Source organism: Balaenoptera physalus (genome assembly GCF_965194825.1).
Source record: "Balaenoptera physalus genome assembly, chromosome: 20".
Lineage (NCBI taxonomy): Eukaryota > Metazoa > Chordata > Mammalia > Artiodactyla > Balaenopteridae > Balaenoptera > Balaenoptera physalus.
The window spans coordinates 43,888,572-43,915,056 of record NC_138901.1 but is presented as its reverse complement, the minus strand read 5'-3'; the positions used below and the strand labels follow the sequence as shown (position 1 = coordinate 43,915,056).

General features: G+C 42.9%; 1 protein-coding gene across 4 annotated transcripts in view; it reads left to right on the top strand.

Annotated features, from left to right (window-relative positions):
* The window catches only part of AP2B1 (adaptor related protein complex 2 subunit beta 1), a 118,107-nt gene extending 94,259 nt beyond the window's left edge, over positions 1-23,848 (top strand). For all 4 annotated transcript variants that reach the window (XM_082439964.1, XM_082439966.1, XM_082439963.1 and 1 more), the window contains 4 exons: positions 11,686-11,770; positions 12,708-12,794; positions 18,436-18,590; positions 23,387-23,848. In XM_082439964.1, the coding sequence (XP_082296090.1) occupies positions 11,686-11,770; positions 12,708-12,794; positions 18,436-18,590; positions 23,387-23,461 (402 nt within the window). In that variant the 3' untranslated portion in view covers positions 23,462-23,848. The remainder of the gene's footprint in view (positions 1-11,685; positions 11,771-12,707; positions 12,795-18,435; positions 18,591-23,386) is intronic.
* Positions 23,849-26,485: the final 2,637 nt, after the last annotated feature.

The window sequence follows — 26,485 nt, the reverse complement described above, 5'->3', positions numbered from 1 at the left end:
GAACCTAGATTAGATTCTAGATCAGTTTTACCTCAGGATTTTAAAATGAATAGTATTCATTCACTCTCATTACTGAAGTCTGTTCTTCTGTTGAGTTTTCACTGGGTCTTCAGTCCCATGATATACCAGACTGGGGTGTGGAATAGCTAATAACTTTAACTGATAGTTTATTAGTCCTGCCTTCACCATTTTGTGATTCAGTACTGTATGTACAAAATGTATTTTAAAGTTTAACAGTAAGCCCTGCATAACAGATAGTTCATGCTGTTGATGTATTCTATGTACTCGTATTCTGTGTATTCATAGTATTCTATGGTGCAACAGCTGCAGCCAAGGGCACGTCACCCAGTCCTAGCAAGGTACACAAATCTGTCATTAAAGGGAAAAAGAAAGATCGTGCCTTTAGGGTGGGAGCCTATGTAGGTCGGGCAGAACCTGTTTAAGGTAACACCTTGGGTTTGGGGAACTTATCTGTCTGTCAGGCTGAAAGGCCTGTGAAAATATTGCTGGCTCTTTCTGGCAGCTGAAACTGCATAGAGTAATTCTGTTGTAGGCTGCTGGAGGAGGAGAGCATTTGGGGCTTGTGATGAATTTGGTTAGCATTTGGTTACTTACGGGTAGTAACCAGATTGGTCAGTATAGCACGGCAGGTGGGTTCTGTATTGACAGAAAGAGATCGAGTATGCTTTTTGCTGTAAGTTTCTGATTTATTTTGCCTAACATGTAAAACTTTGAGGAAGCTGCCTGGAGCAGGAACGGATGCAGTATATCTTAGCATTATTTTCCCTTGACCCTGTGTTCCTTTTTAGGCACACAGCTGCCAGTGACCCTCTCTACCTAGGTATGGTCCTATCAGAGTTGTGGCAGTTGCTTAATTCTTGCTGTACCACTGCCCTGTTACACATGGGTTTACATCGCCAGTGTGGAAGAACTTGCACTGGTATTTTTTCTAAGTGGAAAAGCCCAAGTCCTAACAATGGTCTACAAGTCCCTGTATGATCTAGCCATGCCTTCCGCCTCCCCCTTACCTCATTGACTTGATCTGCTTCTCCTCCCCTCACTCCACTGTAGCCACACTGACTTCCTCGTGGATCCTCAAACAGGTATGCTGCCCCCTCAGGGCCTTTGAATTGGCTGTTTCCCATGTCTGGAATGTTCTTTCTCCCAATTGCCATATCTGCATGGCTCATTGCCTCCTTCAGGCCTTTGCTAAAGTAGGACCTTTTTGATAAGGCCACCTCACTCTACTCCCAGTATTCTTTTTTTTTTTTTTTTAAAGAAATTCATGTTCTTTTATTTATTTTTATTTATTTATTTATTTATTTATTTATGACTGTGTTGAGTCTTCGTTTCTGTGCGAGGGCTTTCTCTAGTTGCGGCAAGTGGGGACCACTCTTCATCACGGTGCGCGGGCCTCTCACCATCGCGGCCTCTCTTGTTGCGGAGCACAGGCTCCAGATGCGCAGGCTCAGTAATTGTGGCTCACGGGCCCAGTTGCTCCGTGGCATGTGGGATCTTCCCAGACCAGGGCTGGAACCCGTGTCCCCTGCATTGGCAGGCAGATTCTCAACCACTGCGCCACCAGGGAAGCCCTACTCCCAGTATTCTTGATCCCCTTTACCCTTACTCTCCCCCAGAGCACTTATCCATTTTAAATACTGTTTATTGTACTTATTCATTTTCACCTCCTGCCGCCCCGTCACTGGACCGCAAACTCCAAAAGGGCAACAGTTATTGTCTTAGTCTTTTTTCTGCACTGATTTATCTCCTAGTGCCTGGAACAATGGCTGGCACACAATAGGTGCTTAATAAATATTTGTTGTTGAATGACTCTTTTTGCTTTCATTTAAGAAAGTGTTTACAAATATCAGGTGCATCTGGTTCTTGAACCAAACTCAGCAGGGCCATCTCCTCATCTTAGCAAACAGGGTATCCCTAAACACTCTGTCTGCCAGTTGTTTCTTAGTGGCCTTGCAGTCTACCCCCTGCCCATTTCAATACCCTTTTACTTGGGTGGGTCTGGTCCTGATCCCAAGTTTAATCTGAGAACCTACAGTCACAGATTCATTTTCTCTCAAATGGGCAGAACAAACATTAGAAGCTGCTGCTTCCATTACTCTGTTCATTGATATTTGAAAAGGCAAGATCACAGCATGTTAATGGACCCCCTCTTTCCAAGGCTGGCGATAACTAGGAAAATAGAACATGTGACTATTCTAACGTTTGGGGAACTTTTTCTGTTACTAACCTATGTCTGTGTGCCACTTCAAAATAAAAACAAATTGTCACCACACAACTATTAAACCATTATCCTAATTCCCTCCGACTATTTTGTATCATATTCTCAGAGTAAATTTGGAAGCTTAAGGATGCTCTGTGTGTCTTGGAGCCCCAGGGAAAACCAGAATCATTTAGCTGTCTGACAGGAAATGGAGCTGAGCAAGCCCCTTTTTCTATGAGACCAGAAAGAAGCCTGACTTTTTTCTAATTCTGATGGATATGAAGTGATGAGAAGGCAAGCTTTAAAAGGAAGGGCAAAGGGGTTTGCCTTCTGCCAGTAGATGATCATTGTATCTTGTCGCTCAGTTCTTTGCTTTCAGAAAACAGTTTTTTCAAATAATACTCAAAACAGTCTAACTTTTGCCTTTAAAAGGGAAAAAAATTTTTTTTTATTTAAAAAGGTAATGGTCTAGCACGTCCCAGTTCCAGGTTTTTCCACTCTTGCTATCAGTCGCGTTTGCTTTGGTGGGAATGGGTGTGATTGTTTATAAGTTCAGAGGTAAGCAGTAAAAAGGGTGGGACTCGTAAACTGAAATTCACTCTGGGGTGAGGTGTCACAATGCTGGCACTGGAGGTTGTGCTGGGACTTTAAGGGTGTGAGTTCAGGCTGACTCTCTGCAGTTCAGATGGCTTGAGTGGTGGCTATGGGTGGGCTTCAAAAAGAAGCTTCATCAAAGACTGCCTCTGTCCACAGAGGCAGTCTTTCATGAAAATTGTGACCTTTCCACTTTTTTTTCCAAATGGCTTTGACGGAGAGGGGGAATTCTTTTTTAAAGCAATACTTGAGAGTCTAGCTTAAGTTGCAGAAGAATTACAGAATTTGATTCCAGTAGTTCTAACCCTACTGTGCTTTAGGGTTCTTCCAGTGTACAGCCTTGGAGACTATCATTCTGATATACTCCTTCCTCTTCTAAACTAACGTCTGTGTGTACCACTTTACAATGTTAATCTTCTCTTTGGTGTTCTGGAGATTTAATCTGCCTACATTCTAATTCATGGTGTTAACTCTGTGGGAGGTTTCTGAGATTGAGATTAAGCAAATCGCATGACCGAATGGGGACTCCAGGAGGAGTCATAGTTACATCAGTTTTAGTATCTTTTAGTTTCTCTTCGCCTTTCAAAACAGGGCCCACCAAGAGAGCTTGTCTCTTAGGTTCTCATTGCCATTCTTTTTTTTTTTTTTTTAATATTTATTTTATGTATTTGTGTTTTGGCCGCGCCGTGTCTTAATTGAGGCATGCAGGATCTTCATTGCAACATGCAGGCTCGGGCTTCTTAGTTGTGGCGTGCGGACTTCTTAGTTGTGACATGCATGCAGGATCTAGTTCCCTGACCAGGGATCAAACCCGGGCCCCCTGTATTGGGAGCACAGAGTCTTACCCACTGGACCAGCAGGGAAAGCCCCCTCATTGGCATTCTAAAACCCAGTAATTATGTGTACCACTAGAAGATTTAAGTTTAAGAGATCATCTGAGGGTCTGTTCAGAGCTTTCCTTTCCATTCTGAGAGCCACTTAAATGTGGAAATTTCAGATGCTGAAGTGCATGTTGTTGCCCAAGGGGAAATTAGCTTAGGGACATGGAGCTACTGCTTTTATCAGGAAGAGAGGAACCTGTCAAGTTTTCCCTGTAAGAGGTTCCACCGTCCACATGCTCTTAACAATGAAAATCAACAAGTGTGGCTTTTATCTATAATGACAGCAGATTGTCAGTGTTTGAGGGCTGCTCAGCTGCCATGCAATCCATCTGATCTGTTGGGTGAACTAAGAAAGAAAATAGAGGCTTGTTGTTTGAATCTTAGCCATGGAAGTAAACTAAAGATGGCTGTTCAAGTTAAAATGTTATTAACATTGGAAGGAAAGTAAATTGACATTTTCTATGGTGGGTTGCATGACTTATTTCTGCTATATTTTTAACTGTATTCAGACATTGTCAAATATAGATAGCCCTGTTTTGTCAGGATGTCTCTGAGAAGTCTCAGATAATTTATTGGTCAATAGGGTTTGAAATGGAAGACCATATTTAAACTAAAGATGGTAGATATTTTTTGGCATTGACTAGGAATGCAGAACTACAGGTACATTTAACTCCAGCAGCTAGTAGAGAGTCTCTTCTGCTTGAGTCTCAGATGACATATCACACAGTTGGAGTCAGTGTCATTAAAAACCTGTCACTCAGAGCCATTCCCCTAGGCTCTGTTGACCAGGTGGTGTGGTGCTTAACACACATCTGAATCATCATTCCTCAGACAACTGGCGATGGTTGGCGTCACTGCCTGGTCCTGGCTTGGACCAGCCTGCAAATAATCTTTCTAAAAGCTAAATGGAGAGGAGGAAAAAAAAAATTCCTCAGAGACTTGGAAAGGTCACAAGTGACGTCACGGAAGAGTAGATGATATACTCTCAAAGGTGAGCTATATACCACTTGCCTTGAATTTTCTTGTGGCAGTGCCTCCTGTGGTGATCTGTGGGGAGAGGCCGCATTTGCCAGAGTTCAGACTGAATTCATCTCGTACCTTTTTATAGTACTTTTGAGCACACTGAAACAAGGTTAGAATATTAATTCAGCCTGCTCCTCTCCAGCTGTGCCACCATAAAGAGGCTGCAGCTCCTGCAGCAGGCTTCCTATACTATGGAAAGAAACTAATTGCTGGTTACAGGCTGAAGCTGACAGGCTGCTCTTTCCCCGGCAGCCACTGAAAGTAACTTTTAAAAATCATTATTATTATTAAGCATTTATAGCCCGCTTTTGTGTTTTCCAAGTGCCTCATAATCATTTCTATTTGCTCTTCTTATTGATGTCCCTGAGAGGCAAGTTAATATTGTTATGTCTGCATGTCACACGTGACAGACCAGAGAACAGAGGATTAGGTAATCAGCTCCTTGGTACCATCTGTGATCTGCTTTAGGCATCCTCAAAGCAGAAACTGAGGTGTGCACTCTGTTCCTAAGCTCACTGAGCCCATTTCCTCACTGCTTCCTTTTTACTTTGGTGTATGAGTATTATGGTTTTTATACTTTTTTGACTGCAATTTACAGTAAGAGATATATTTTACATAGTGTATACACACAATACATAAAACTGAAAGTTTCAGGAAACATTACTTACTCTTCATGAGACGCACTATGACATTTTCTATTCTATTTTTTATGCCAGTTTCATCCCACTAAATTAATTTTAAGAAACACCAGTTGGTCGTGACCCACGGCTTTTAAAACCACCATGTGTTAGGAGGTACTTGAGGCTGAAGGATACACATGGTGTGTTCGCCTGGAGCATCAGTTTTATTTAAAGGAAAATGGAGAAACACATTTTCATATTAAAACACGTGGATTCATTATGGAATAGCATGGAACTTCAAAGAAATTTTGTTCTTATGATGGGCTACTTCATATTATGCCCCTAATCCTGATCCTCACCCCTACCTCCACCCCACTATATATGTCCATTCTTTCCTCCTCTGTTAAGGGAAGTACACTGGAAAAAACTTGAGAAGTCCTGTCCTTTTGGAAACTTTAGACCAAGTTCATATCTTGTCTAAACCCAAATGGCTGTCAGGAACTTTGAGTAGTGTATTTTACAGTCATTATTCTTATTGAGCCCTTACTCTGTGCCAGTCACTGTTTTAGAAACTGAGAATACAGTAGTGAACAAGAGACAAAAATCCCTTCCCTTGTGAAACTTACATTTTACTCGAGGTGAATTATGTGGCACAGGGACAGGCAGTGCACCAACAAATAAGTAAAATAATATGTTAGATAAGAGCAGTGGAGAAAAAGCAGAGGTTGGGATAGGGAGTCCTAGAGTTGGAGGTTGGGTGGTATAATTTTATAAATACGTTGGTCATGGAAGACCTACGTGAGAAGATAATATTTGATTTAAAGCAAAGACCTAAAGGACGCCAGAATGGGCCTTGCACATTTCTGGTGGAAGAGAATTCCAAGCAGAAGAAACAACAAAGGCAAAAAGCTATGAGATAGGAGCATGCCTGGTATGTGCAGGGCACAACAGCCGGCTCCTGTGGCTGACGGGAGAGTCATAGCATATGACAACAGAGAGGTAAGGGACATCCAACTATAGGCAGTTGTAAGTTTGGGAAGTCATTGGAAGTTTGAGCAGGGAAGTATTTATGAATTGATCTACATTTTAAGATCACTCTGCCGTGTTGACAGTAGACTGGGAAGCTAGGTGGGGAGGGTGGGGAGAGACAAGTGCAGAAGCAGGGACACCATAAAAAGCTTGGCAGTGTTTCATATTACTGAGTTTGGAAAGTCAGCAGGAGGTTCCATTTAGGGATGAGATGGGGAGATCAAGAATTTGGTTTTGGACATGTTCATTTTCAGATATCTGTTAGTAGTTATCCAAGTAGAGATACTAAGTAGGCAGTTGGATATATATGTGATAATTGATTTACCATAGGCAAGCTAGACATTGATGTTAAAGCTCTTGGAAAATACTTCTCCAGCTTGTCTGGATTATGTCTTTCTGTTCTGTACCTGTTGGGATGGTGAATTTCAAAATAAGAAAACAAAGAACTCCCCTCTCTCCTGCTGAAGCGGTCAATATCATACTCTAAGGTTTACTCAATTCTGTTTAAGAGAGCCGCCGTCTGGGGACTTGCCTGGTGGCGCAGTGGTTAAGAATTCTGCCAATGCAGGGGACACGGGTTCGAGCCCTGGTCCGGGAAGATCCCACATGCCACGGAGCAGCTAAGCCTGTGCACCACAACTACCGAGCCTGTGCTCTAGAGCCCGCGAGCCACAACTACTGAGCCCACGTGCCACAACTACTGAAGCCCGTGCACCATAACTACCGAGCCTGTGCTCTAGAGCCCGTGAGCCACAACTACTGAGCCCACGTGCCACAACTACTGAAGACCGTGCACCTAGAGCCCGTGCTCTGCAACAAGAGAAGCCACCGCAATGAGAAGCCTGCACACTGCAACGAAGAGTAACCCCGGCTCGCCGCAACTAGAGAAAGCCTGTGCGCAGCAAGGAAGACCCAACGCAGCCCAAAATAAATAAAACTTTAAAAAGAGAGAGAGCTGCCGTCTGGATTGGAATTGGACTGGCTTCATACTGTGTTTTCCTTGAATCTTTTTTGCTGAGACTCCCGAAGAGTTATTGGCATATCCTTGGAGAATCTAATATTCTTTGGGTTGCGATCTACTGCCTGTGTTATTCTTCCTCAACATCTAAATATTATTTTAGCCCAGTGAATTTGAAACCAAAAGAGCCCACGTATCATTCTGTCCCCCAATCCTTGCCTCATCAAGTATCTGTGTGCCTAATGAACCATGTTACTGGTGAAATTATGGGGTTTTTAAAATAAATTTATTTATTTGTTTATTTATTTATGGCTGCGTTGGGTCTTCGTTGCTGTGCGCAGGCTTTCTCTAATTGCGTCGAGTGGGGGCTACTCTTGGTTGTGGTGCGCGGGCTTATTCCGGTGGCTTTTCTTGTTGCGGGGCATGGGCTCTAGGCACATGGGGTTCAGTAGTTGTGGCACATGGGCTCAGTATTTGTGGCACACGGGCTTCAGTAGTTGTGGCTCGCGGGCTCTAGAGCGCAGGCTCAGTAGTTGTGGCGCATGGGCTTAGTTGCTCCGCGGCATGTGGGATCTTCCCGGACCAGGGCTCAAACCCGTGTCCCCTGCATTGGCAGGTGGATTCTTAACCACTGTGCCACCAGGGAAGTCCCTGAAATTATGTTTTGCATATGAACGATGTACAGGTTAAAAAGAAAAAAAAAAAAAAAAGGTTGAGAAACCAGTGTTTCCTTCCATTAGCTCAACTTCTTCCCCTTAAATTTCATGCAGCAAATACTTATTGAGTCACTAGTATGCGAGTGAAGATGAGAGCCCCTGTACTGAGAGATCATTGTGTTGTGGGTGAGGCAGAGATAAACAATTATTTATTCTATATAGAGGTGCATGGAGTGGGTGCTACGGAGAGGAACTAGAGCCTTCCTGAGAAATCCTTGTCAAGCTTGAACTAAATCTTCAGATTAAATAGATATTTTCCAGACAGATAAAGTTTTAGGAGAAGAACATATTAAGCAGAAAGAACAACATCTGACAAGAAACAGCCTGTCAGTTTCAGTGTTTGGGGAGCAAGAAGTAATTCTGATGTGCTTAAAGTTAAGGAAATAGGCTGGAGAGGTAGGCAGGGCCCAGATCCAAGGGAACCATATATATTTGAAATAAATGCAGTCCTAGCCAAGAGTAAAAGTTTGAGAGCTGCAAAATGCAGATTTTGAAAATCTAATGTAAAAGAGATGAAACGCTTCTTCACTGATCTCTTGTTAGCATAGTTGTAATACTACATTTGAGCATGTGTAAGATGTCAGTTAAGTCTAATATGGTTTTCCTTAATTATGAAAAATTCTGAGTAAAAAGGTAAAGCAGAAAATGGTGAAAGAAGAGAGAACTTTTCTTTGAGAAACATTTGTTAATAGTACTTAATTGTAAGTCAGGCACCATTATAAGTGCTTTGCAAACATTTACTCGTTAGCCTCATAACAACCCCGTGCATTTGGTCCTGTTGTTATCTCCATCCTTCAGACCGGAGAGTGAGCTGAGTACTACTGCCTAAAGTCACACAGCTAGTAAGTAACAGAGTCAGCATTTGAAATCAGGTGGTCTGGTCTGGTTCCCAGGTCCGTGTTCAGAGCCACTGTGTCTGCTGCCTCTGATTTGGGTGTCCCAGCTTCTCAGAGAATTATTCTAGAGCAGAAGTCCAGGGATAGTCTTCAGGGTGTCCTGAAACCCCTGAAGTTTCTGTGGAAACGTTGCATGTACGGTTTTCAGAAAGAAGGTCCCTGACTTTCATCTGTTTGTCAAAAGGGTCCTTGAGGCAGAATGGTTTTAGCACTGCTGACCTAGAAGAGCTTTTCATGTCTTTTCCATTGTTAAAGGGCTTCAGTTGGAATAAGGATTCCCTCAGAAGAACGATCTATTTATAAGCCCACGCAGACTTCTTAGGTAACATTGTTCTAAATTAATTACTTGTCTGGTTGATCTTCCTAGGAACTTTTTCCAAAATATATAGGATGGAGTCCCGGATTCTGTTTTGAGAAATCTCTCCAGATGATTCTAATATAAGTCTTTGGTTGAGAACCACTAATATTATCTCTTGGAGGACATGTGACCCACACTAGCCCACTTGAACCACTTCCAGTTTTCACTTCTAAATGCCCTTTACAGAGCCTGGCACTCCCTCAAGGTCTTCTTGGTGCCCTTATTTGAAATAAGAGTTCCCGTTCTCTCATTGCTGAGTACCAGATGAATTAGAAAATACCTCCTTCCCAGAAGCCCACAGCTGGTATAGATCTTTTGAAGTGGTGCTCTAGTACATCTTAAAGAATGTCTAAGGTCCCTCTTTCCTGAGGTTAGTTACTCTGCTTGTATTCACCAGACTCTAGCTTTTTGAGACTCCTGCTGTCTCAGCATTTTGGACATCTGATTATGTGATATAGGTCAGAAACTCCTGGGTGTGGGTCATTGAAAGGTTAAATGTACAAGTTACAAGGAAAGTAATTTGATGAATTCTTATAGGAAAGAGGGCAGAAAGATATCAAGTAGACATACCCAAATCAAATTTTGGAAGATGAAATAAAGGTACTATTTTAGGTGGGGAAGGGACTTCCCTGGTGGCGCAGTGGTTAAGAAACCACCTGCCAATGCAGGGGACATGGGTTCGGGCCCTGGTCTGGGAAGATCCCACATGCCATGGAGAATCTAAGCCCGTGCACCACAACTACTGAGCCTGCGCTCTAGAGCCCACGTGCCTAGAGCTCATGCTCCGCAACGAAGAGAAGCCCGCCCACCACAACGAAGAGTAGCCCCCGCTTGCCGCAACTAGAGAAGGCCCATGCGCAGCAACGAAGACCCAATGCAGACAAAAAAAAAAAAAAAGGTGGGGAAGATGAGTTGATAACAAACGTAAAAGAACTGGAAGTACTTCGGAAAGAGGATATTTCAATCTCAATGTGCTGTTGAAGTATAGACATTTGCCCCAAGAAGGGGCGGGGAGAGAATAGTGGTGCTGGATAAGCACTTTTTACCTTTATTTTCTTAGAGAGAAATAGACATGGTTACTGATTATAAAACTCACCTAGAGAAATGGTTTTCTGCAGTGCCAAGAGCATAGATAGGAAAGTCACCAGTGACAGAAACCAGTGGGAAGTGGTAGTTTCGAGTAGTTCTTCTACTCTCCCCTCTTACAGTATATGGCTCTTATAATCTGCCACAGTGGAGTCTGCCTGTTTCTGAATAGAGAAACCAATCAGTGTTGCCCCTGAACACAAGTACTTATTATAGCTTTTTAAAAAATATGAACAGCATGCTCTGGATTGAATGGGCCATGGTAGAATCACAGCCTGCCCAAATCCAGAAGTTTGTGTTGTGAGAAGAAAACTCATTTCTTCATTTGTTCAAAGACTTTTCCTTCCGAGAGTCATCAGATTTACGAGTGTTTGACCCAACAAGCTTTTCCAGCCTTATGACTTAGGAAAGTAAGATTTTATAAAAGAAAGCGCTTTAAAACTGATATCTGAAAAAAGATAAGGGGCAGTATGCCACCAGTTATTGTGGAGAGAAAAAAACCAAGGTTTAGAGTCAATTTTGCATTTGCATCCCGGTTCTTCTGTGTACTGACAGTGTGATACTGGATGTTACTTAAGCTTTCTGAACCTCAGTTCCTCATCTATAAAATGAGAGGGGAGTAACAGTACTTTGTTTGGGATAGTTATAATGAGGATTAGAAATATTGTCATTAATAGGTACTTAGTAAGTGGTAGCAGAAACTACTATTAAAACAACTGACTAGATGTCGCAGGTATAGAATTTGTGCCTTGAATTCATCCCTCCTGGGGCCCCTCCTGGAGCAAGGCAGAGTTGCAGGCTGTCCACGGTGCTCTTGACAGTGGAGTGAATAAGGACATGCTTTGCAGTGTATGGGCTGGTATGTCTTGATTTGGGGTTTCCTGCCCTGTCTAAAAGAGGAAGGAGGGACTTCCCTGGCCGTCCAGTGGTTAAGGTTCTGCGCTTCCAATGCAAGGGGCGCGGGTTTGATCCCTGGTCGGGGAACTAAGATCCCACATGACGTGCAGTGAGGCTAAATAAATAAATAAATAAATAACAGATTTTTGGGACTTCCCTGGTGGTCCAGTGACTAAGGCTCCGTGCTCCCAATGCAGGAGGCCCAGGTTTGATCCCTGGTCAGGGAACTAGATCCCACGTGCCGCAACTAACTAAGACCCAGCGCAACCAAATAAATAAATATTTAAAAATAAATAAATAAAAGAGGAAGGAAATTGGGTGATATATTTCTAGACACATAACTGTTCTTTCCCTCCTACCTGGCTTCTTATGATGTCCTAATTTTCCCTTGCTACTTTCCTGGCAGGTGGCTGTGAAAAACAATATTGATGTCTTCTACTTCAGCTGCCTCATCCCACTCAACGTGCTTTTTGTAGAAGATGGCAAAATGGGTAAGTATGTCCTCCTGTCCTGCCAAATATACCTTTGCCCTTCCTCTGAATGTGTCAGGCAGAGCATAGCCCCAGAAGGACAAGTTATTTTGAGGTTTAAAAAAATGGAGGAAGGCTATTCTAAAGCTCTAATAATTGCTAATTATATATTCTCCTGAGTCACAGTTGATCTTGCTTTGCTGTTGGTCTCCAAGTCACAATGCCCATTATCCGAGTAAGCCAGTCACCACAGCATACAGAGTAAGTGGCTTGGTGACAAGTAGATGTGGATTTGAATCTCAGCTTGGCTGTTTACTAGCTATGTGACTGTAGCAAGGTGCTTAATTTTTTTGAGTTTCAGTTTCCAAGTTTACAAAGCAGAAATAGTTTTTATAATGACTTGAGATAATACATGGAAATTCAGCACTTAGCCCTGTCCTGAGTTCTTACTGTCTCAAGATAAGAATTCAATAATTTGTGATAAATCTATTGGTATTCCCCATGTGGTTGTTGATATTTCTCTCTTCCCTTACTTAGGAAACCACCATCTAATAAAACTAGCTTGTAGTGATACATATGAAGTTGTATTGGCACTTAACACTGGTTTCATTCTTACAGTAGCTGTTTGGGTAGGGTAGGCGGATGTAATAATATATGATGAAATTAAGAATCAGAAAGTTCACAAGACTTACCAAAGTCACCCAAATAGGAAAACACTGGAGGTAAAACTAAACCCTAGATGTAGACTCTTTTCCAGTGTATCTTAGTGCTACTCATGAGGGATTAATTGACCTGGAGTGTAGCACCTCTGCATAGCTAAGAGTTGACTCCAGTCCCAGGCTACTGCTGGCTGTATTGCTAGAGCCAGCACTCCAAAGGAGAAATGGTACAAGGGCTTAGATGTCAGAATATTGACAGATTGTACACATCCTTCCTTTCTCTCTGCTTCCCCATACAGAGCGCCAGGTCTTCCTTGCAACATGGAAGGATATTCCCAATGAAAATGAACTTCAGTTTCAGATTAAGGAATGTCATTTAAATGCTGGTGAGTGATGACTCTAAATTTCATTTTCATCTTAGTGCATTAAATTAGATATTTGAAAATTTTGTCTTTTCTTTACCTATCTTTTCACATCTACCTTATTTCTAGTGAGTATATGGTATTACTATGCAAACTTCTCTTTAAAAACTTGGGATGTTTTGATGTAGGTACTAGATTACTTACAAACTAACAGATTTAAGAAAAGAACTAGAATGGATCCACCCACCCAATTCTCTAGTAGTTGAACATGTATGAGTCATGTTACTTGAACATTCTAAGCATTAGGTAATTGAAGTGGCACTTGAAGATATGCACTCTCCCCAAAATTAAAAGGACTGTTTGTCATTTTACATCAGCCTTCAGTAGTGGCTCTTTGAGATCCTTATTTGGAATCCTGTGTTTACTAGTAAATAAGACTACATCATAGTTGATTAAAGCCTAGTTGGTAGCCTTTTTCTTTCTTGCCTTGTGTCAGCTTTCATATGGTTATACTGACCTCTTTAATCACCATGAAAAAGCTCCAGCCCCCTTAGTAGTTAGTTTTATTACTGTACTAGAACATCAAACGGGGAACCCAGGAGGAGAAACAATAGCAGCTGACAGTGCCTAGGGCTTTGTTTCACTGAAGCATCCTCAGGAGTGGAAGGAGCCTTCAGCTGTTCAGGGTCTTGCCTTTGTTCCAGTTTCTCTTTAAGGTTAGTATAAGGCCTTATGAAATGAAAGGCATTTGAATGAAAGTGAGCCTTGGTGCTGTTGGGTGCCGCCTCTTTTCCTCTTTTCTTCATTCACCCGTCATTTCCTCCTTCTGGCTGCCGCCCTCCCACTGTAGCTGGAGCATTGAGTGGGGGAAAGAGGCAGTACAGCAGTACAGAAAGAAAAAAAAGAACAACTCACTGTCTTCTCAGTTCAACTTGTTCTTTAAAAAGTTTTTTTGCGGGGAGTGGGAGTGCTCTATGATGCATTCCTCCTCTGTGTTCAGACAAGTCTTTTCTTACAGGGCTTCTCCTGAGCCCTTGGAGAGGTGTTTGAGGAGATAGTTTTCTGTAATGTCCACTGTCGCTACTAGTTTGTCGATTCTCTTCAGGAATACCACATATCTGCCTTCTTTTGAACATATTCTTGGTCTAGGTTTCTCAGCCTTACTGGTTATGTAGTTATTAAACAAAACCAGATTTTTGCTGAGTTTTCACAAAAAAGTCATACTTAAATTGAGCTGCTTTTTATGCCATATTCTAGGTAGGTGACGGTGTTCTCTCTCTCCTAGGCTTACTGGTTAGTTACCACAAGCCTCATTTGATGAGTTGGGAGGTTGGGCAGTTTTCTGTTGTGTAAGCTGTTTTTCAGGAAGCTTCAGGTGCAGAATCTGCAGTGGTTCATGGCGAGAGTTATAGTCACCCTTGTGTAGTCAGTCCCAGGACATTTCATTTAGTATGCTCCTGAGAACACTTGTCCCTCAGAAAAGGGTTCTGTGGTCAAAAAGGTTGGAAAATACAGTGTATGATGTGCCTGTCTTGGGTGAGCACATGAGAACACTAGAAGCTGAGGCTTCCTGCATCGAGGAGACCAGTCTAACTCAACATTAACTGAATTTTTTCACTGTGGAATTTAAAGTCACAAAATGCTTATTATTAACGTCTTATGGAACACCAGCGTTCCTTGAACATGCACGATCTGGGAAACTCTGGCCTATAGAGAGCAGAGAAAGGCCAGAGTAATTGGAAAGCAGATTTGGTTTCAGAGGTCTGGTGTGAAAGGGACATGCTTTTTCAAAAAAGAAAATGGAAGTTTGGATGATTGAGGGCTTTACTGTGGCCTGTCAGAGTTATAGAAAAGATCCCCCTGCTTCCAGATTGGGGTTCTGAACCCTTATTGAACCTTGGTGTACATTTGTGATCTTGCCCAAAGAAGGGGTGTCTGGTCTTGCTCCCAAAGGGTCTTTGTCTTCTGATATAAACTGGAACAGTTTCCCAAAGCAAGTTCAGTTTTGATCAGTTCTGCCGTGGCCTCATGCCAGTTCCTCCCTGCCTCGGGTGCTCCAAATACCAGCAAATCAGTTTTCCAGTGACACACAGTGCAGCACGTGGCAGTGCAGCACATGGAGCAGAGGGAAAAACAGCCACTTCGTTTTCTCCAGGAGCCCGAGGCCATCGTTTCCCACACTGAATCATTGCTAATCGCTTACAAGACCACTTCCTGCAACTAATCCTTTCTAGCTTTTCCTCTGCCTCCACCCCAAGGTCTGGAGTACCCTGGCCTTTACATTTCCTTCCAGTCTGAGGGCTCTATTAACATGAACATTTTCAGGTTTAGTGCCTTCTGATTCAACACCCTGGGTCTAGCTGAGAGCTAAAAATACCATCCTTCCCAGCTGATCTGTCCTAATCACAATAGCACCAAGCCTTTAAATAGCTTTTTTGTGCCAGAGTAGACATTTGACAGATGGAGCTAACACTCTGAGGGCAGCAGGAAGTCGCAGGCTTAAAGGGCTGACCACCTAGCGTTGAGCTTTTACTTTTGCTCTTCCATTTCTTCTAGAGATGAAAGAAGAAAAGAAACCCTCTTCCTAAGCCTTAATCATTTATCAGTTCTTAATAGAAAGGTGTATATGACGGGGTGCTTATGGTGCCACTAGTTGTGTAAATACTAGAAAATATTAGATCAGAAAGGCACCAATGTATGGGTCTCCCTGCTTCCTAGCACTGGTCATCTCTACTGGCGTCAAGCGGTCTGTATGAATCTGTTTTACAGCTTATATTACAGCTGTATTTGGGCTTAGTACATGTCTGGGACCACTATCTTAAGTATACAAGAAGTAGTTGCATCTCCAGCCATATCCAGAAAGGAATCTTTCTGGCAAGCAGTCTACAAACCTGTTTTTTAAATTAAGTGTTTATTATACTGTGAAAAGCTCAGAGACATGTTGTATCTATATTCACTAGTTGGGCTCTCTAGTAAGGGACAAATATTTCTTCTGCCACAGGGACTAGGTGAGGATGAGTTCTGTTTCTTTGTTTTGTCGTGGTTCTCCCCATCCCTTGGAACATTTCATAAATGCAAATGCTTTGCCAGCCAGCACTTAAATATAGTTTGGTTGTTCACATGGTACAAAGTGTTCTTTTCAGCAGGCATAATGGTTTTGAACTTCCTGATGAGTATGTGCCACAGCCAGGACCCATGCATGTACAGATCCCCCTTCCCACTCACTGTGTACCTTCTTCACCCTTACGGCTGCTGGAAGAGGTGCGACCTTAGCTTAAGTAGGAAAATGAAGGGGTGAAGACCACATTCACACCTTCTAAGACTTTAGGCCTCAGGCCCAAAGCCAGATTTGAGGTAGGAGACAAATGAACCAAAAGAAATCACACCTTGATGCAGTTGTAACCATATTTGACCATCTTTTAAAACTCTGTCCTTTAGGGCAAATCTCAGTGTCTTAACATTGCATTGTCATTCTCAAAGTCTCACAACTGTAAGATTCCATCATGTTTCCCAGGAGTTCAGGTATATTTAAAACAACAACAACAACAACTACAAAAAACTGACATCTTTTAAAAAAGTCTGTCCCAGTCTGACAAGGAAGCCTCCTTAACATTGGCTCGCATTGCCATTCTTAATAGGTTCATTTCGCAGAGTCTGATTATCCTGCCATCTACATACCCTCTAGCTCAAACCTAATAGCGAAGGTTTATGAAAATTGACTCACACATACTTATGTTATAGAACCCTCCTCCCTCCATTCAGTCTTCTGATAGAAATCATGATACAGCCATTTAGTAGGAGCAGAGCCAGGTTCCTAACCGGAATGCTTCCAAACACAGTAAAGTTACATCCATTCAACTTGCTTATTCTACCTGGCTGTTTGCCACATTTTCTAATTCTGGGAGGGTGAGTATGTGTGTGTGTTTGTGTGCTTCCATTTCTTAGCCTATCATCTCTTACTTAGGTGGTGAAATCACGAGACATCTGTAGGCATCTGGGCCTTGCTGTGTATATTGTCTAGAATATGTGCCTATGTAACAAGGTAGATCTTCAACAAAAGCTCCTGCTAGGTGCATGGGCTTCAGTAGTTGTGGCGCGCGGGCTCAGTAGTTGTGGCTCGTGGGCTCTAGAGCACAGGCTCAGTAGTTGTGGCACATGGACTTAGTTGCTCTGCAGCATGTGGGATCTTGCCGGACCAGGGCTCGAACCCGTGTTCCCTGCATTGGCAGGTGGATTCTTAACCACTGCGCCACCAGGGAAGTCCCAGCATTTATTGTTTGTAGACTTTTTAATGATGGCCATTCTGACTGGTGTGAGGTGGCACCTCATTGTAGTTTTGATTTGCATTTCTCTAATAATTAGAAATGTTGAGCATCTTTTCATGTGCCTATTGGTAATCTGTATTTCTTCTTTGGAGAAATGTCTTAAATAGATATTTTTTAATGCCTATGGCATTATGTACATATCGGCGTCTCCAGCACCTGAGTCAGAGGCTTATTCGCAGGTATTGATGGCAGGTATCCATTGTGTCCCAGATACTGTGGGAAATACAGTGATGAAAAACTCTAGGATCCCTATGCTCAGAGAGCTTACTGTCTTGGAGAACAGAAAGACTGTCCATCACAACAGCCTTTTCCTAGAGAGCACAATAGAACATGACAGGTTTTTATGTGGAGAGAATTTCGTCCCTGAGTAATTTGAATTCTCATCAGAAATGAACATAATAAACTATCAACAAAGAAGTAGTGTTTATCATCTGTGTTTTTAAAGTTTCTCTTTCTGTGATGCTGCAACATCTCATGTTAGCAGTCAGAGAACAAGGAGAGAGAAATGACCTTTAATTCTAGAATGTCATGTCTCTCTGATGCTGTAGTCACAAGGAAGACCCCAAACACCAACCTGTTCTTACCCTGTGTTGGTGACTATGAAGTCCTCCACTCTGACCAGCAGCGGCAGCCAGGCTTACAGGGCCTTGGAGCGATCATCTTTGCACAACTTCAGTCTTCCTCAGTCTTTTGTTGAGACAGTTTGTTTCATTATTAATTCGGGGCGTGGTATTCCCCCAAATTAATAATTTAATTTAAGACCTAAGAAATCATTTGCCTGCTTTTAAAAAAAATCTTAAACATCCAGATTAATAAATTTGACTTGCAGGATTTCTGCAACTGGGTGCTTTTCTGATCCTGGCACTTGAGGCCAGAATGGCTCACGGTGAAGTAGTAGCAACTTCCGAGGCAGTGTTTTGCATTTGAGTGTCAGTTTTGTATCCCCGTGAATCTGGGACTAGCGTTGGAGAGATGAATCTGACGTGGCAGTCACTGTGGCACACCCATGTACCTGTTTCTGTCTTTGTCCTCATCAGTGCATTTTTACGTGTCTAGCACCTAGTTTAAGATTGCCAACTCCTTAGACCCACCATAATCTCCACAGGTAATTCTTACACTAATGCTTATTTGCACCTTATTCTGTTTTCTGTCCTGGAATGTGATACCCAGGCACTTCAGGAGCTTCTTCCTTACCCTTCGCTCTTGTGGGAGAAGGGCTTTCTGACATGTGCATGTATGCATGTAACAGTGCTTCTCAGGAGACTGGAGCACACGTAACTCATAGTACGTTTGTTTGGTGTTTTAACTGAAGGTGTTGGATTTTGAATCTGTGTTTCTAGACACTGTTTCCAGCAAGTTGCAAAACAACAATGTTTATACTATTGCGAAGAGGAATGTGGAAGGGCAGGACATGCTGTACCAATCCCTGAAGCTCACTAATGGCATTTGGATTTTGGCCGAGCTACGTATCCAGCCAGGAAACCCCAATTACACGGTAAGACCTTTCTCAGAATGGGTGAGATGGGTTCAAGGAGGGGGGTAAGAGCCCTTTCATTTTTTCTCAGCATCCAGGAAAGACCTGGTAGAGGTGCTTCAGACGCCAGGTATCCAAAACAAGCAGTCAGTAAAGAAGTTCCCAGTTGCCTCCTTAGAAGACCTTCTGTCTGCAGTGTCTGCCCCATCCAGCAGGCACGGTGCCTCGCAGCACGAGTGTCTCAGACTCCTCCTGGTATATACAGAGTTGCTCACAAAACTTGGCAACTTCATCAGTATTGGTTAATACTTAACCTAGCATATCTATGCATGTGGTACTGTAACAAGCTGCTAAGAGGATTGTTTCCGTAGCTCATTTCAAGCTCATTCCTGCTTTTCTTAGGATATCAGAATCCCAGACATATGAGCCTTTTTTAGCAGTGTTGTGTATCCTAAATGGTTGTTGAAAAGTTAAAGCAAAATGGGACATACCTTTCACAGCCTGTAAGGGGACTTTAGTTTAGAAAACTTCATTCATTACCACACTGGACTAAAATTGGAATCCTGGCAGTACTTTTAGGGGAGGAGCCAGTTGCTTTGTTAAACAACAAAGCTTTAATACCCTAGGCACCCGGTGTTTGTTTGCTGTTGTAAAATGCAGTCTCCCAATAGGATGCTGCTTGTCATCTGCATTTTGTCAAGTACAAGAAAAACCCTTGGGATGGGGGAAATAGCTTATTCTTCTGTTATGTTTAAGGCTTTTGAATTGAATAACTCTAAGGAAGCTTCCTATTCAGTAGATTAAGGGAGCTTTTTAGCCATGTAGCTGAGAAAAGTCTGTGACTCCTTTCCTTAATTTTAAGGCAAGCCTGTTTTCATTAGCATACATCAAGGAAATAATACCACCCAGAACTGAAAATTCTTGGTGTTTCCCCACTAGTTCCCTCCCTTGAAGTAAGCTGGACTAGTGTGTGTGTGTGTGAGCTACTGAGTCCCACCAAGCTAGATTTTTGGCCAAGCATTTGTGAGCTGAGAGAGATCAGGCTTCCCTCATAAAGTGTACGCTCCTCCCACCCACCTCCTCCACCACCAGTGCCTTGTCTTTTTTTGTAAGAAACTACCCTGTCATTTTCCTTGAGCTCCCTAAGAAAGGAAAACCCCTCTGTGCTCTTTCTGGAGGGACAGGTTTTCACTGTAAAATCAAGGTCTTGTAAAATAACTCCATTTGCTTCCCTAGAAATTTCTTCAAAGTATGCATATTTGTGTGTGTGTTTTTTTTAATCATCCATTATTTTATTGTATATAGTATTCCATCTCAGCTAGGTTAAAGAAGCATGATTACCCCCAGATTGCAGGTAAGGAAACCAAGGTTAAGAATGATTAATGACTTGTTCGAGATCACATAAGTTGTTGGTAGGTGAGTGGTGTGTAGAACTCAGGTATCTCAACACTTCCTACCATATTCTTTCTATTCATTATAAGGGTAGTGAGAATTTTGAGAAGGACCTCTTAGTAACAACATAGTTTGTTTAAAATTTTTAAAACCTTTTTATTTTGAAGTAATTTAAGACTCACAGAAAGTTTTTAAAATGGTACATAGAGTTCCCATGTATCTTTCACCCAGTTTTCCTCATTGAGAACATCTTAACAACCATAGTACATTTTCAAGCAGGAAATTGATATTGGTACAATACTATTAACTAAACTACAGACCTTATTCAGATTTCACCAGGTTCTACATCATTACTCTTACTTTATTTTATTTGGTTAAGGAGTATACAGTACTATGAAATCTTATCACACATATAAATTTGTATAATCATCACCACGGTCAGGATACAGAACTGTTCCATCACCACAAAAAAACTCCTTCTTGCTATGTCTTTATAGTTACACATTCACCCAAGCCCTAACCCATGGCAACCACTGGTATGTTTGTTCTCCATTACTGTAATTTTGTCATTTCAAGAGTGTTATATAAATTCAATTCCTACAGCCTGTATCCTTTTGAGACTTTTTTTTCACTTAACATAATACCCTTGACATCTATCTAAGTCGTTGCATGTGTTAATAATTTGGTTTTTTTATGACCAAGTAAGTAGTGGTGCACTACATGATAAATCACTTCCGCCAACCCCTTACTGTATTTCATTAAGAAAGTATGTTTATCCCATGAGGAAGAGGCCTCATATCTCTAAGTAGCTCTATCTCACCTGCAAAGATAACTTGTCCCAGGTGAAGAAGTCTGTGTCCCAGGCTATAAACCAGAAGTGGATGTGTAAGTCCTTGGCTTACCTAGGCAGGGGGCGTGAGTCTAGGTGGGTGGCATTCCTGAGTGGTTGGTGTTAAAGATGTGTCACATAAGCAGGCTAGTGGTTCAAAAGTTAAAACCCTGGTAAGGCCTCTTTTCCCTTAGGAGCCATGTAAAATGAGACCCAGAGTCCTAAGTCAGATTTTTTAGCCTCTTTGTTCTTTATGTATGTTTCCCTTTTGCTTTCTTTAGGAATTAGCAACAACAACAAAAAAATCTTTTTTTTTTTTTTTTTTTTTAATTTATTCTGTCTTGTTTTAGCTGTACTAGTTGGAAAGCAAGGAATGGGTTTAAGTCTAAACTTAACCATTTGTTAAAGGCTGGGATGTCTGGGGGAGGGAGGTGATAGAACAGTCCAGAAAGAGAGATTCTTCCTTCTCTTCCTTCGCCTCCCTCCTCCTTCCCCCTCCAAAGAGCAGCTGAAATTCTCAGGGTCCAGGCGTGGTCAGTCCATGACCCCTGCCAGTGCCAACCTTGGCAGATAGGGCTTTTATTGAGGAAGGCAACATTTCCTTATCACTCGTGAACGAAAAAGTGGATCTCCAACTGGTTGGAAGTTCCAGTATTGCTACAAAGATGTGAAAAAATACAGGACAGTATTTTGAAGGGGAGGAACTACCCTCTCTTTAGTCTGGGAGTTAACTCCCTTAGGCAGTTCTTACTCTTTTTAGCTTCCTCTCCTCCTCCTTTTCTGAACCCACATACTCTCCCACGAGAATTTTCTACAACACTGACAGTGAAGAGGCTGTGGAGGAGGAGGTACAGATTGCCTCTATAGGGAGCTTGAAAGTCAGGGAAATGCCTATAGCTGCAACTTTGACCAAAGAAGGGAGCTGTTTTCTACTCGTTTTTTGTTTTTTACTTACTTACTTACTTTACTTATTTATTTATGGCTGTGTTGGGTCTTCGTTGCTGCACGTGGGCTTTCTCTAGTTACGGCGAGCGGGGGCTACTCTTTGTTGCGGTCCGTGGGCTTCTCATTGCGATGGCTTCTCTTGTGGAGCATGGGCTCTAGGCACGCGGGCTTCAGTAGTTGTGGCGTGAAGGCTCAGTAGTTGTGGCTCACGGACTCTAGAGCACAGGCTCAGTAGTTGTGGCTCACGGGCTTAGTTGCTCCGCGGCATGTGGGATCTTCCCAGACCAGGGATTGAACCTGTGTCCCCTGCATTGGCAGGCGGATTCTTAACCACTGCACCACCAGGGAAGTCCTCTATTCGTATTTATATTCTTAAATTAGTTGTTCATTTGTTTTGTTCTACATTTATCAGAATTGTCTTCCTGATTAATGTCAAGCAGCAATTTTGGAAATGGCTTAGAGACTGAATATTAAAGCTGCAAATAAATAGAGCCTCTTTTGATGTTCTTTTGTTTGGCTTGGTTTTGTTTCGTTTTGCATTTTTAAAATATCACTAAGTTTTGAGGATGTGAGTTTTCTCAAGAAGTTCAGGGTTGACCAATCATCTTCTTGACGTTTTTGCCAAAAACATTCTCACCTTTTGTACTTTGTTAAATCATCCAGAGTCTCTAATAAGAGAATAAAGAGGTAATCTAAAATCTCATGGTGATACATCGTTAAAGACAACTTTTGTTAATCTACCTTAATAGACAAGAGCAATGATGTCAGTAATACAAAAAACAAGTATTAAATTTTCTGGTTCTAAATGCAGTTTGCATGGTTTTGCTGTTATGTTATTGTTAATAGTGTTTTGCCTAATCTAGTACAATTCAGGAGTCCAAATATGGGTTTAAATTTTGCACTTGTTGACCCACAAAGTGAAAATGTCAGTTTTCAACATTGAAATCTTTTTAATGTTTTAATTTTAATTTGGTAATTGTTAGACTAGAAGAAGAGGTGGTGGTAGAGAAGTAGAGTAGTGTCAGAAGTACCTGATAGGCCTGAATAAGAGGCAGAAAATGAAAGATTATGCTGTTGGCATAAATGGCTGTACAGTTACACTCAGTAAATGTCTTTTTGTGTTGGTTCTTGTTTTCCCTCCTTAACAGTGTATACTCTTCTCAGTGTAATAAAGGAAAGACTAGTACCTTGGAGCTAGTATCTAGCTTACGCTTTTATTTTACTTGAATATACATCCTCCTGAATTGGGACCAAGATAACCATCCTTGTCAGACAGAAACTGGAGCAGACAGCTGAAATGACGACCACGTTAAGGGTTTTAACCCTTCCCTTTTCATTTGGTAGTAGTCCTTATGACTCTTAGCAAAGCAGTAGAGTATCTTTTCCCCTACATTTTTTCGTATGGATTATTTCCTAACCTCGTAGACCCACATAGAATGTGGGTGGAAACACAGCACAGCTTGACATTGATTAAACTGAAATTCTAAAACCCGTGTAACCTATTAACAGGATCTCTTTGTTTGGCTACTCAGTGGTAGAAGCTCTTCTCCCCTTTTATCAGGAAGAGGTGTCCTTGCACTGAGTACTTGGATACCTTTCGAGTTAATGCCATCCTCTGTGCTAATCTTCCTTCTCTTTTTCCTCCAAACAGCTGTCGCTGAAGTGTAGAGCTCCTGAAGTCTCCCAGTACATCTATCAGGTCTACGACAGCATTTTGAAAAACTAATAGACTGGTCCGGTGCCCTCTGGCCACCCTGTGATCGGTGCAAGCCAAGAACTCTTAACTGGAAGAAAATTGTATTGCCGTGTAGAATCTGAACCCAAACACACTGAGGCCACCCACCAAGGTAGTGACTAGTCTAACCTGTGCTAACATTAGGGCACAACCTGTTGGATAGTTTTAGCTTCCTGTGACCATTTGTAACCACTGCTTCAATCACTTCCCACCTCGTGCCACCTGCTGCTATCTGTCCTTACTTGTGGGCTTCTCCATCCTGTGCCAGTGGCTGGCATTTTTGAGTGTAGTTTGATATTTTGTAATCGAGAGCTCGTTTCAAAAGCAGAAAAAGACAAAAAAAAATTAAAGCAAGGAAAAGTGTCACTGAAACGTAAACTGCACTTTATTGTTTTATATTTTTGTACATATGAGAAATTGAGGGAATAGTGTGTAACTGATAAAAAGTGTTAAAACAACCGCACAGTCCTGGAGGAAGAGACGCAGTTTCTTGCCCACCCCATTAGGGGTTTTTTGTCTGTGGCAGCCTTGTCCCTGATCCCTTTTTTTTCTCTCCAAACTCCTTTTCCTTGTGATTCCCCCTGCCCCGTATTATCATCTCCTCTGATGCTCTGCAGTTAGGAATGGTGGTCTTTCTTGAATGGTGCTGCAGAGTGCAGGAAATAGGGCCTGTCAGCATTGAGGCTGAGAAAAATGAGAACTTACTACATTCCTTTCCACTGATCTAATCTATTAATAACACTGATTAAGGAATTTGAGTAGAGATGGGAAACAGGAACCAAAATGCCCTTCCCCCATCTCCTGCTCTGGATTTATTTTAACTCTCAGGTCCAATTCAGATCTAAAATCTTAGTTTTAGAGTTGAAACAGACTTTAAGTAATAACTTATGCAACCTTGTTTTTCTAAAAAGGAAAAAGATAAGAGACAAACAGGATGTTATTGCCTACGGCCTGTTAACTGATCAGTAGCAGAGGTGGGGGAGTGGGTCTCCTAAATCCTCATCAGTGTTGTCTTCACTGCAGGACCGTCTCCATAATTTTCTTCCTTCAATGCCTTTCTTTTACCTTTTCTGTGCCTGCTTCTTTATGGCTCTTCTCATACTTCATACAGATTTTGGCACTCCATTCATTGGCATCCGGCAGCAGCAGCGTATCTTTCCAGGGACTTGAAGGTAAATCCTGATGCCAGAATGAAGGAGTAGCTAATAGTCTCCTGGAGCCACAGTTCTTGAGGCCAGCAGGATGGGTGCAGGGATGAAGTGAGCTTCGGGATGCCACAGATTCACTTGATCCTTCAGTTCTCTGATCTGTTCTTTACTTGTGTTGCTTAGGCTGCAAGGCAATTGAGATCACCTCAGAGGGCCAAGCAGTTCTTTTCATCTCTCAAAAGATTGGGAGATGTGAGGACCCCCTGCCCCCTGGACACATTGGGTGTGGTCTGTCAAAGAATGCTTCATGCCTGGAACGCCAGTCGGTTTAGCAGTGTTCGCACTGTTTCATCTGTGGGCACCTGTGCCGACCAGCACCCAGGATTCAGGGTCCGTGACCAAGACTGCTTCTCAGATGCCCCTGCTCAAATCAGAGGCGCTTGGGTCCAAAGGCCTCATGTAGGACCCAGACCTAAGAGTGAGTCCAAGAGGAGGAGGAATCATAGAAAACAAGAGCAGAAACTACCCCCCAACCCTGTCACAAGTGAAATGACTCTGATTCATATCAGTTGCAAAGTTTGGGGGTGCAGGTCCCCCAAAGCAGCTTTTTAAACCTTGAGAATCTCCAAGAGAAGAATTTCTGGGGTGAGGGTCAGGAGCCATGTCCTGCGCTCACCACCCCTCAGGCACGTGGAGAACAGGAAGTAGGTAGCACAGGGTTGCGTGTGGGAGGTGGGTCAGTTGGGGACAGGTGGGGTAGAAAAGCAGGTGGGTAAAGTCCCCTTTTTGGGAAATCTCTCGTGGAGTCAGTTGGATACAAGCAGTGAAGAAGGTCCACACTACAAGTGCAGTGTTCTCATCTCAAAGCAAACTGCAGTTCCAGAAGGAAGAGCGTGTGTCAGGGTAAGCAGACAAGACAATTTTGTACCAAGATACGTTCCTCCACCCCTGAAACCAGGCTTCTCTCAGCCTCCCCGGCAGTGAGGGGAAACAGCTGCTGTTCTCAGCTGACCTGACTGAGCCAATCCGCGCGCGAACTCTTCACTCCTTGGAGAGGCTGCCTCCCGGTTTGCCCCTGAGCAGTTAGGGAGGGATTCTGCTCCACGGAAAGGACCTCTCTCCTGAGGAGACAGAGCCTGTTGCCTCCACCACAGCTTCCCTTTGGGCCCATCTCAAGCCTGGCCAGACTGGGGAACGGAGTGGAGATTGCCCTGCATTCCCCTCTCCTCTGCCTCAGTGTGTCTTTGTAACGTCAGCTGGTGTCTTACAAAGGGCAAGGGAACCACACACACACCCAGAACTCTTGCTGGTCAGAGATTCCCTGAGTGTCTGTCCTCGCCCGAGCCCGTTTTGTGTGTCTGTGTTGTGAACCTTGGGACTCTGGAGAGAAGGGGAGGGGGGGTAAACGTTGCCCTGAGAAGGCTTATCATTCTTTTGTTGTTGGGATCTGTTCTTGGGGAGGGTGGGGGTCGGGGGAAGCCTGACTTTGTCTTCGTCAATAAACTCTCATTTACATAAAATGAAGTTTGTGCCTATGTACTTTGTTCCCAGAAGTGACAATCTAGGACAAGACACAGCTGGCCAAGGGAGGGATGGGCATTAATAACCATGCTATTAGAACTTGCCTTTTGGCTGCCCTAGCCCTCCCAGGGATTTAGCCAGATGAAATGTTAAGATTGGCCTGAGGAAGAATCACATGTCTCAGAGGCTCCTCTTAACCAAGCCCCCTGTCACCATCACCACACAGGCATTTCGCCGCAGGCAGGGAGTGCTCGGAGGAGCCCATCCGTCTTCCCTGGCAGGTCCCCTGCTAGGACCCAAAGCAGATGGTCCAGGGGCAGGCGGCCAGCCAGGCACAGGGGCAGAA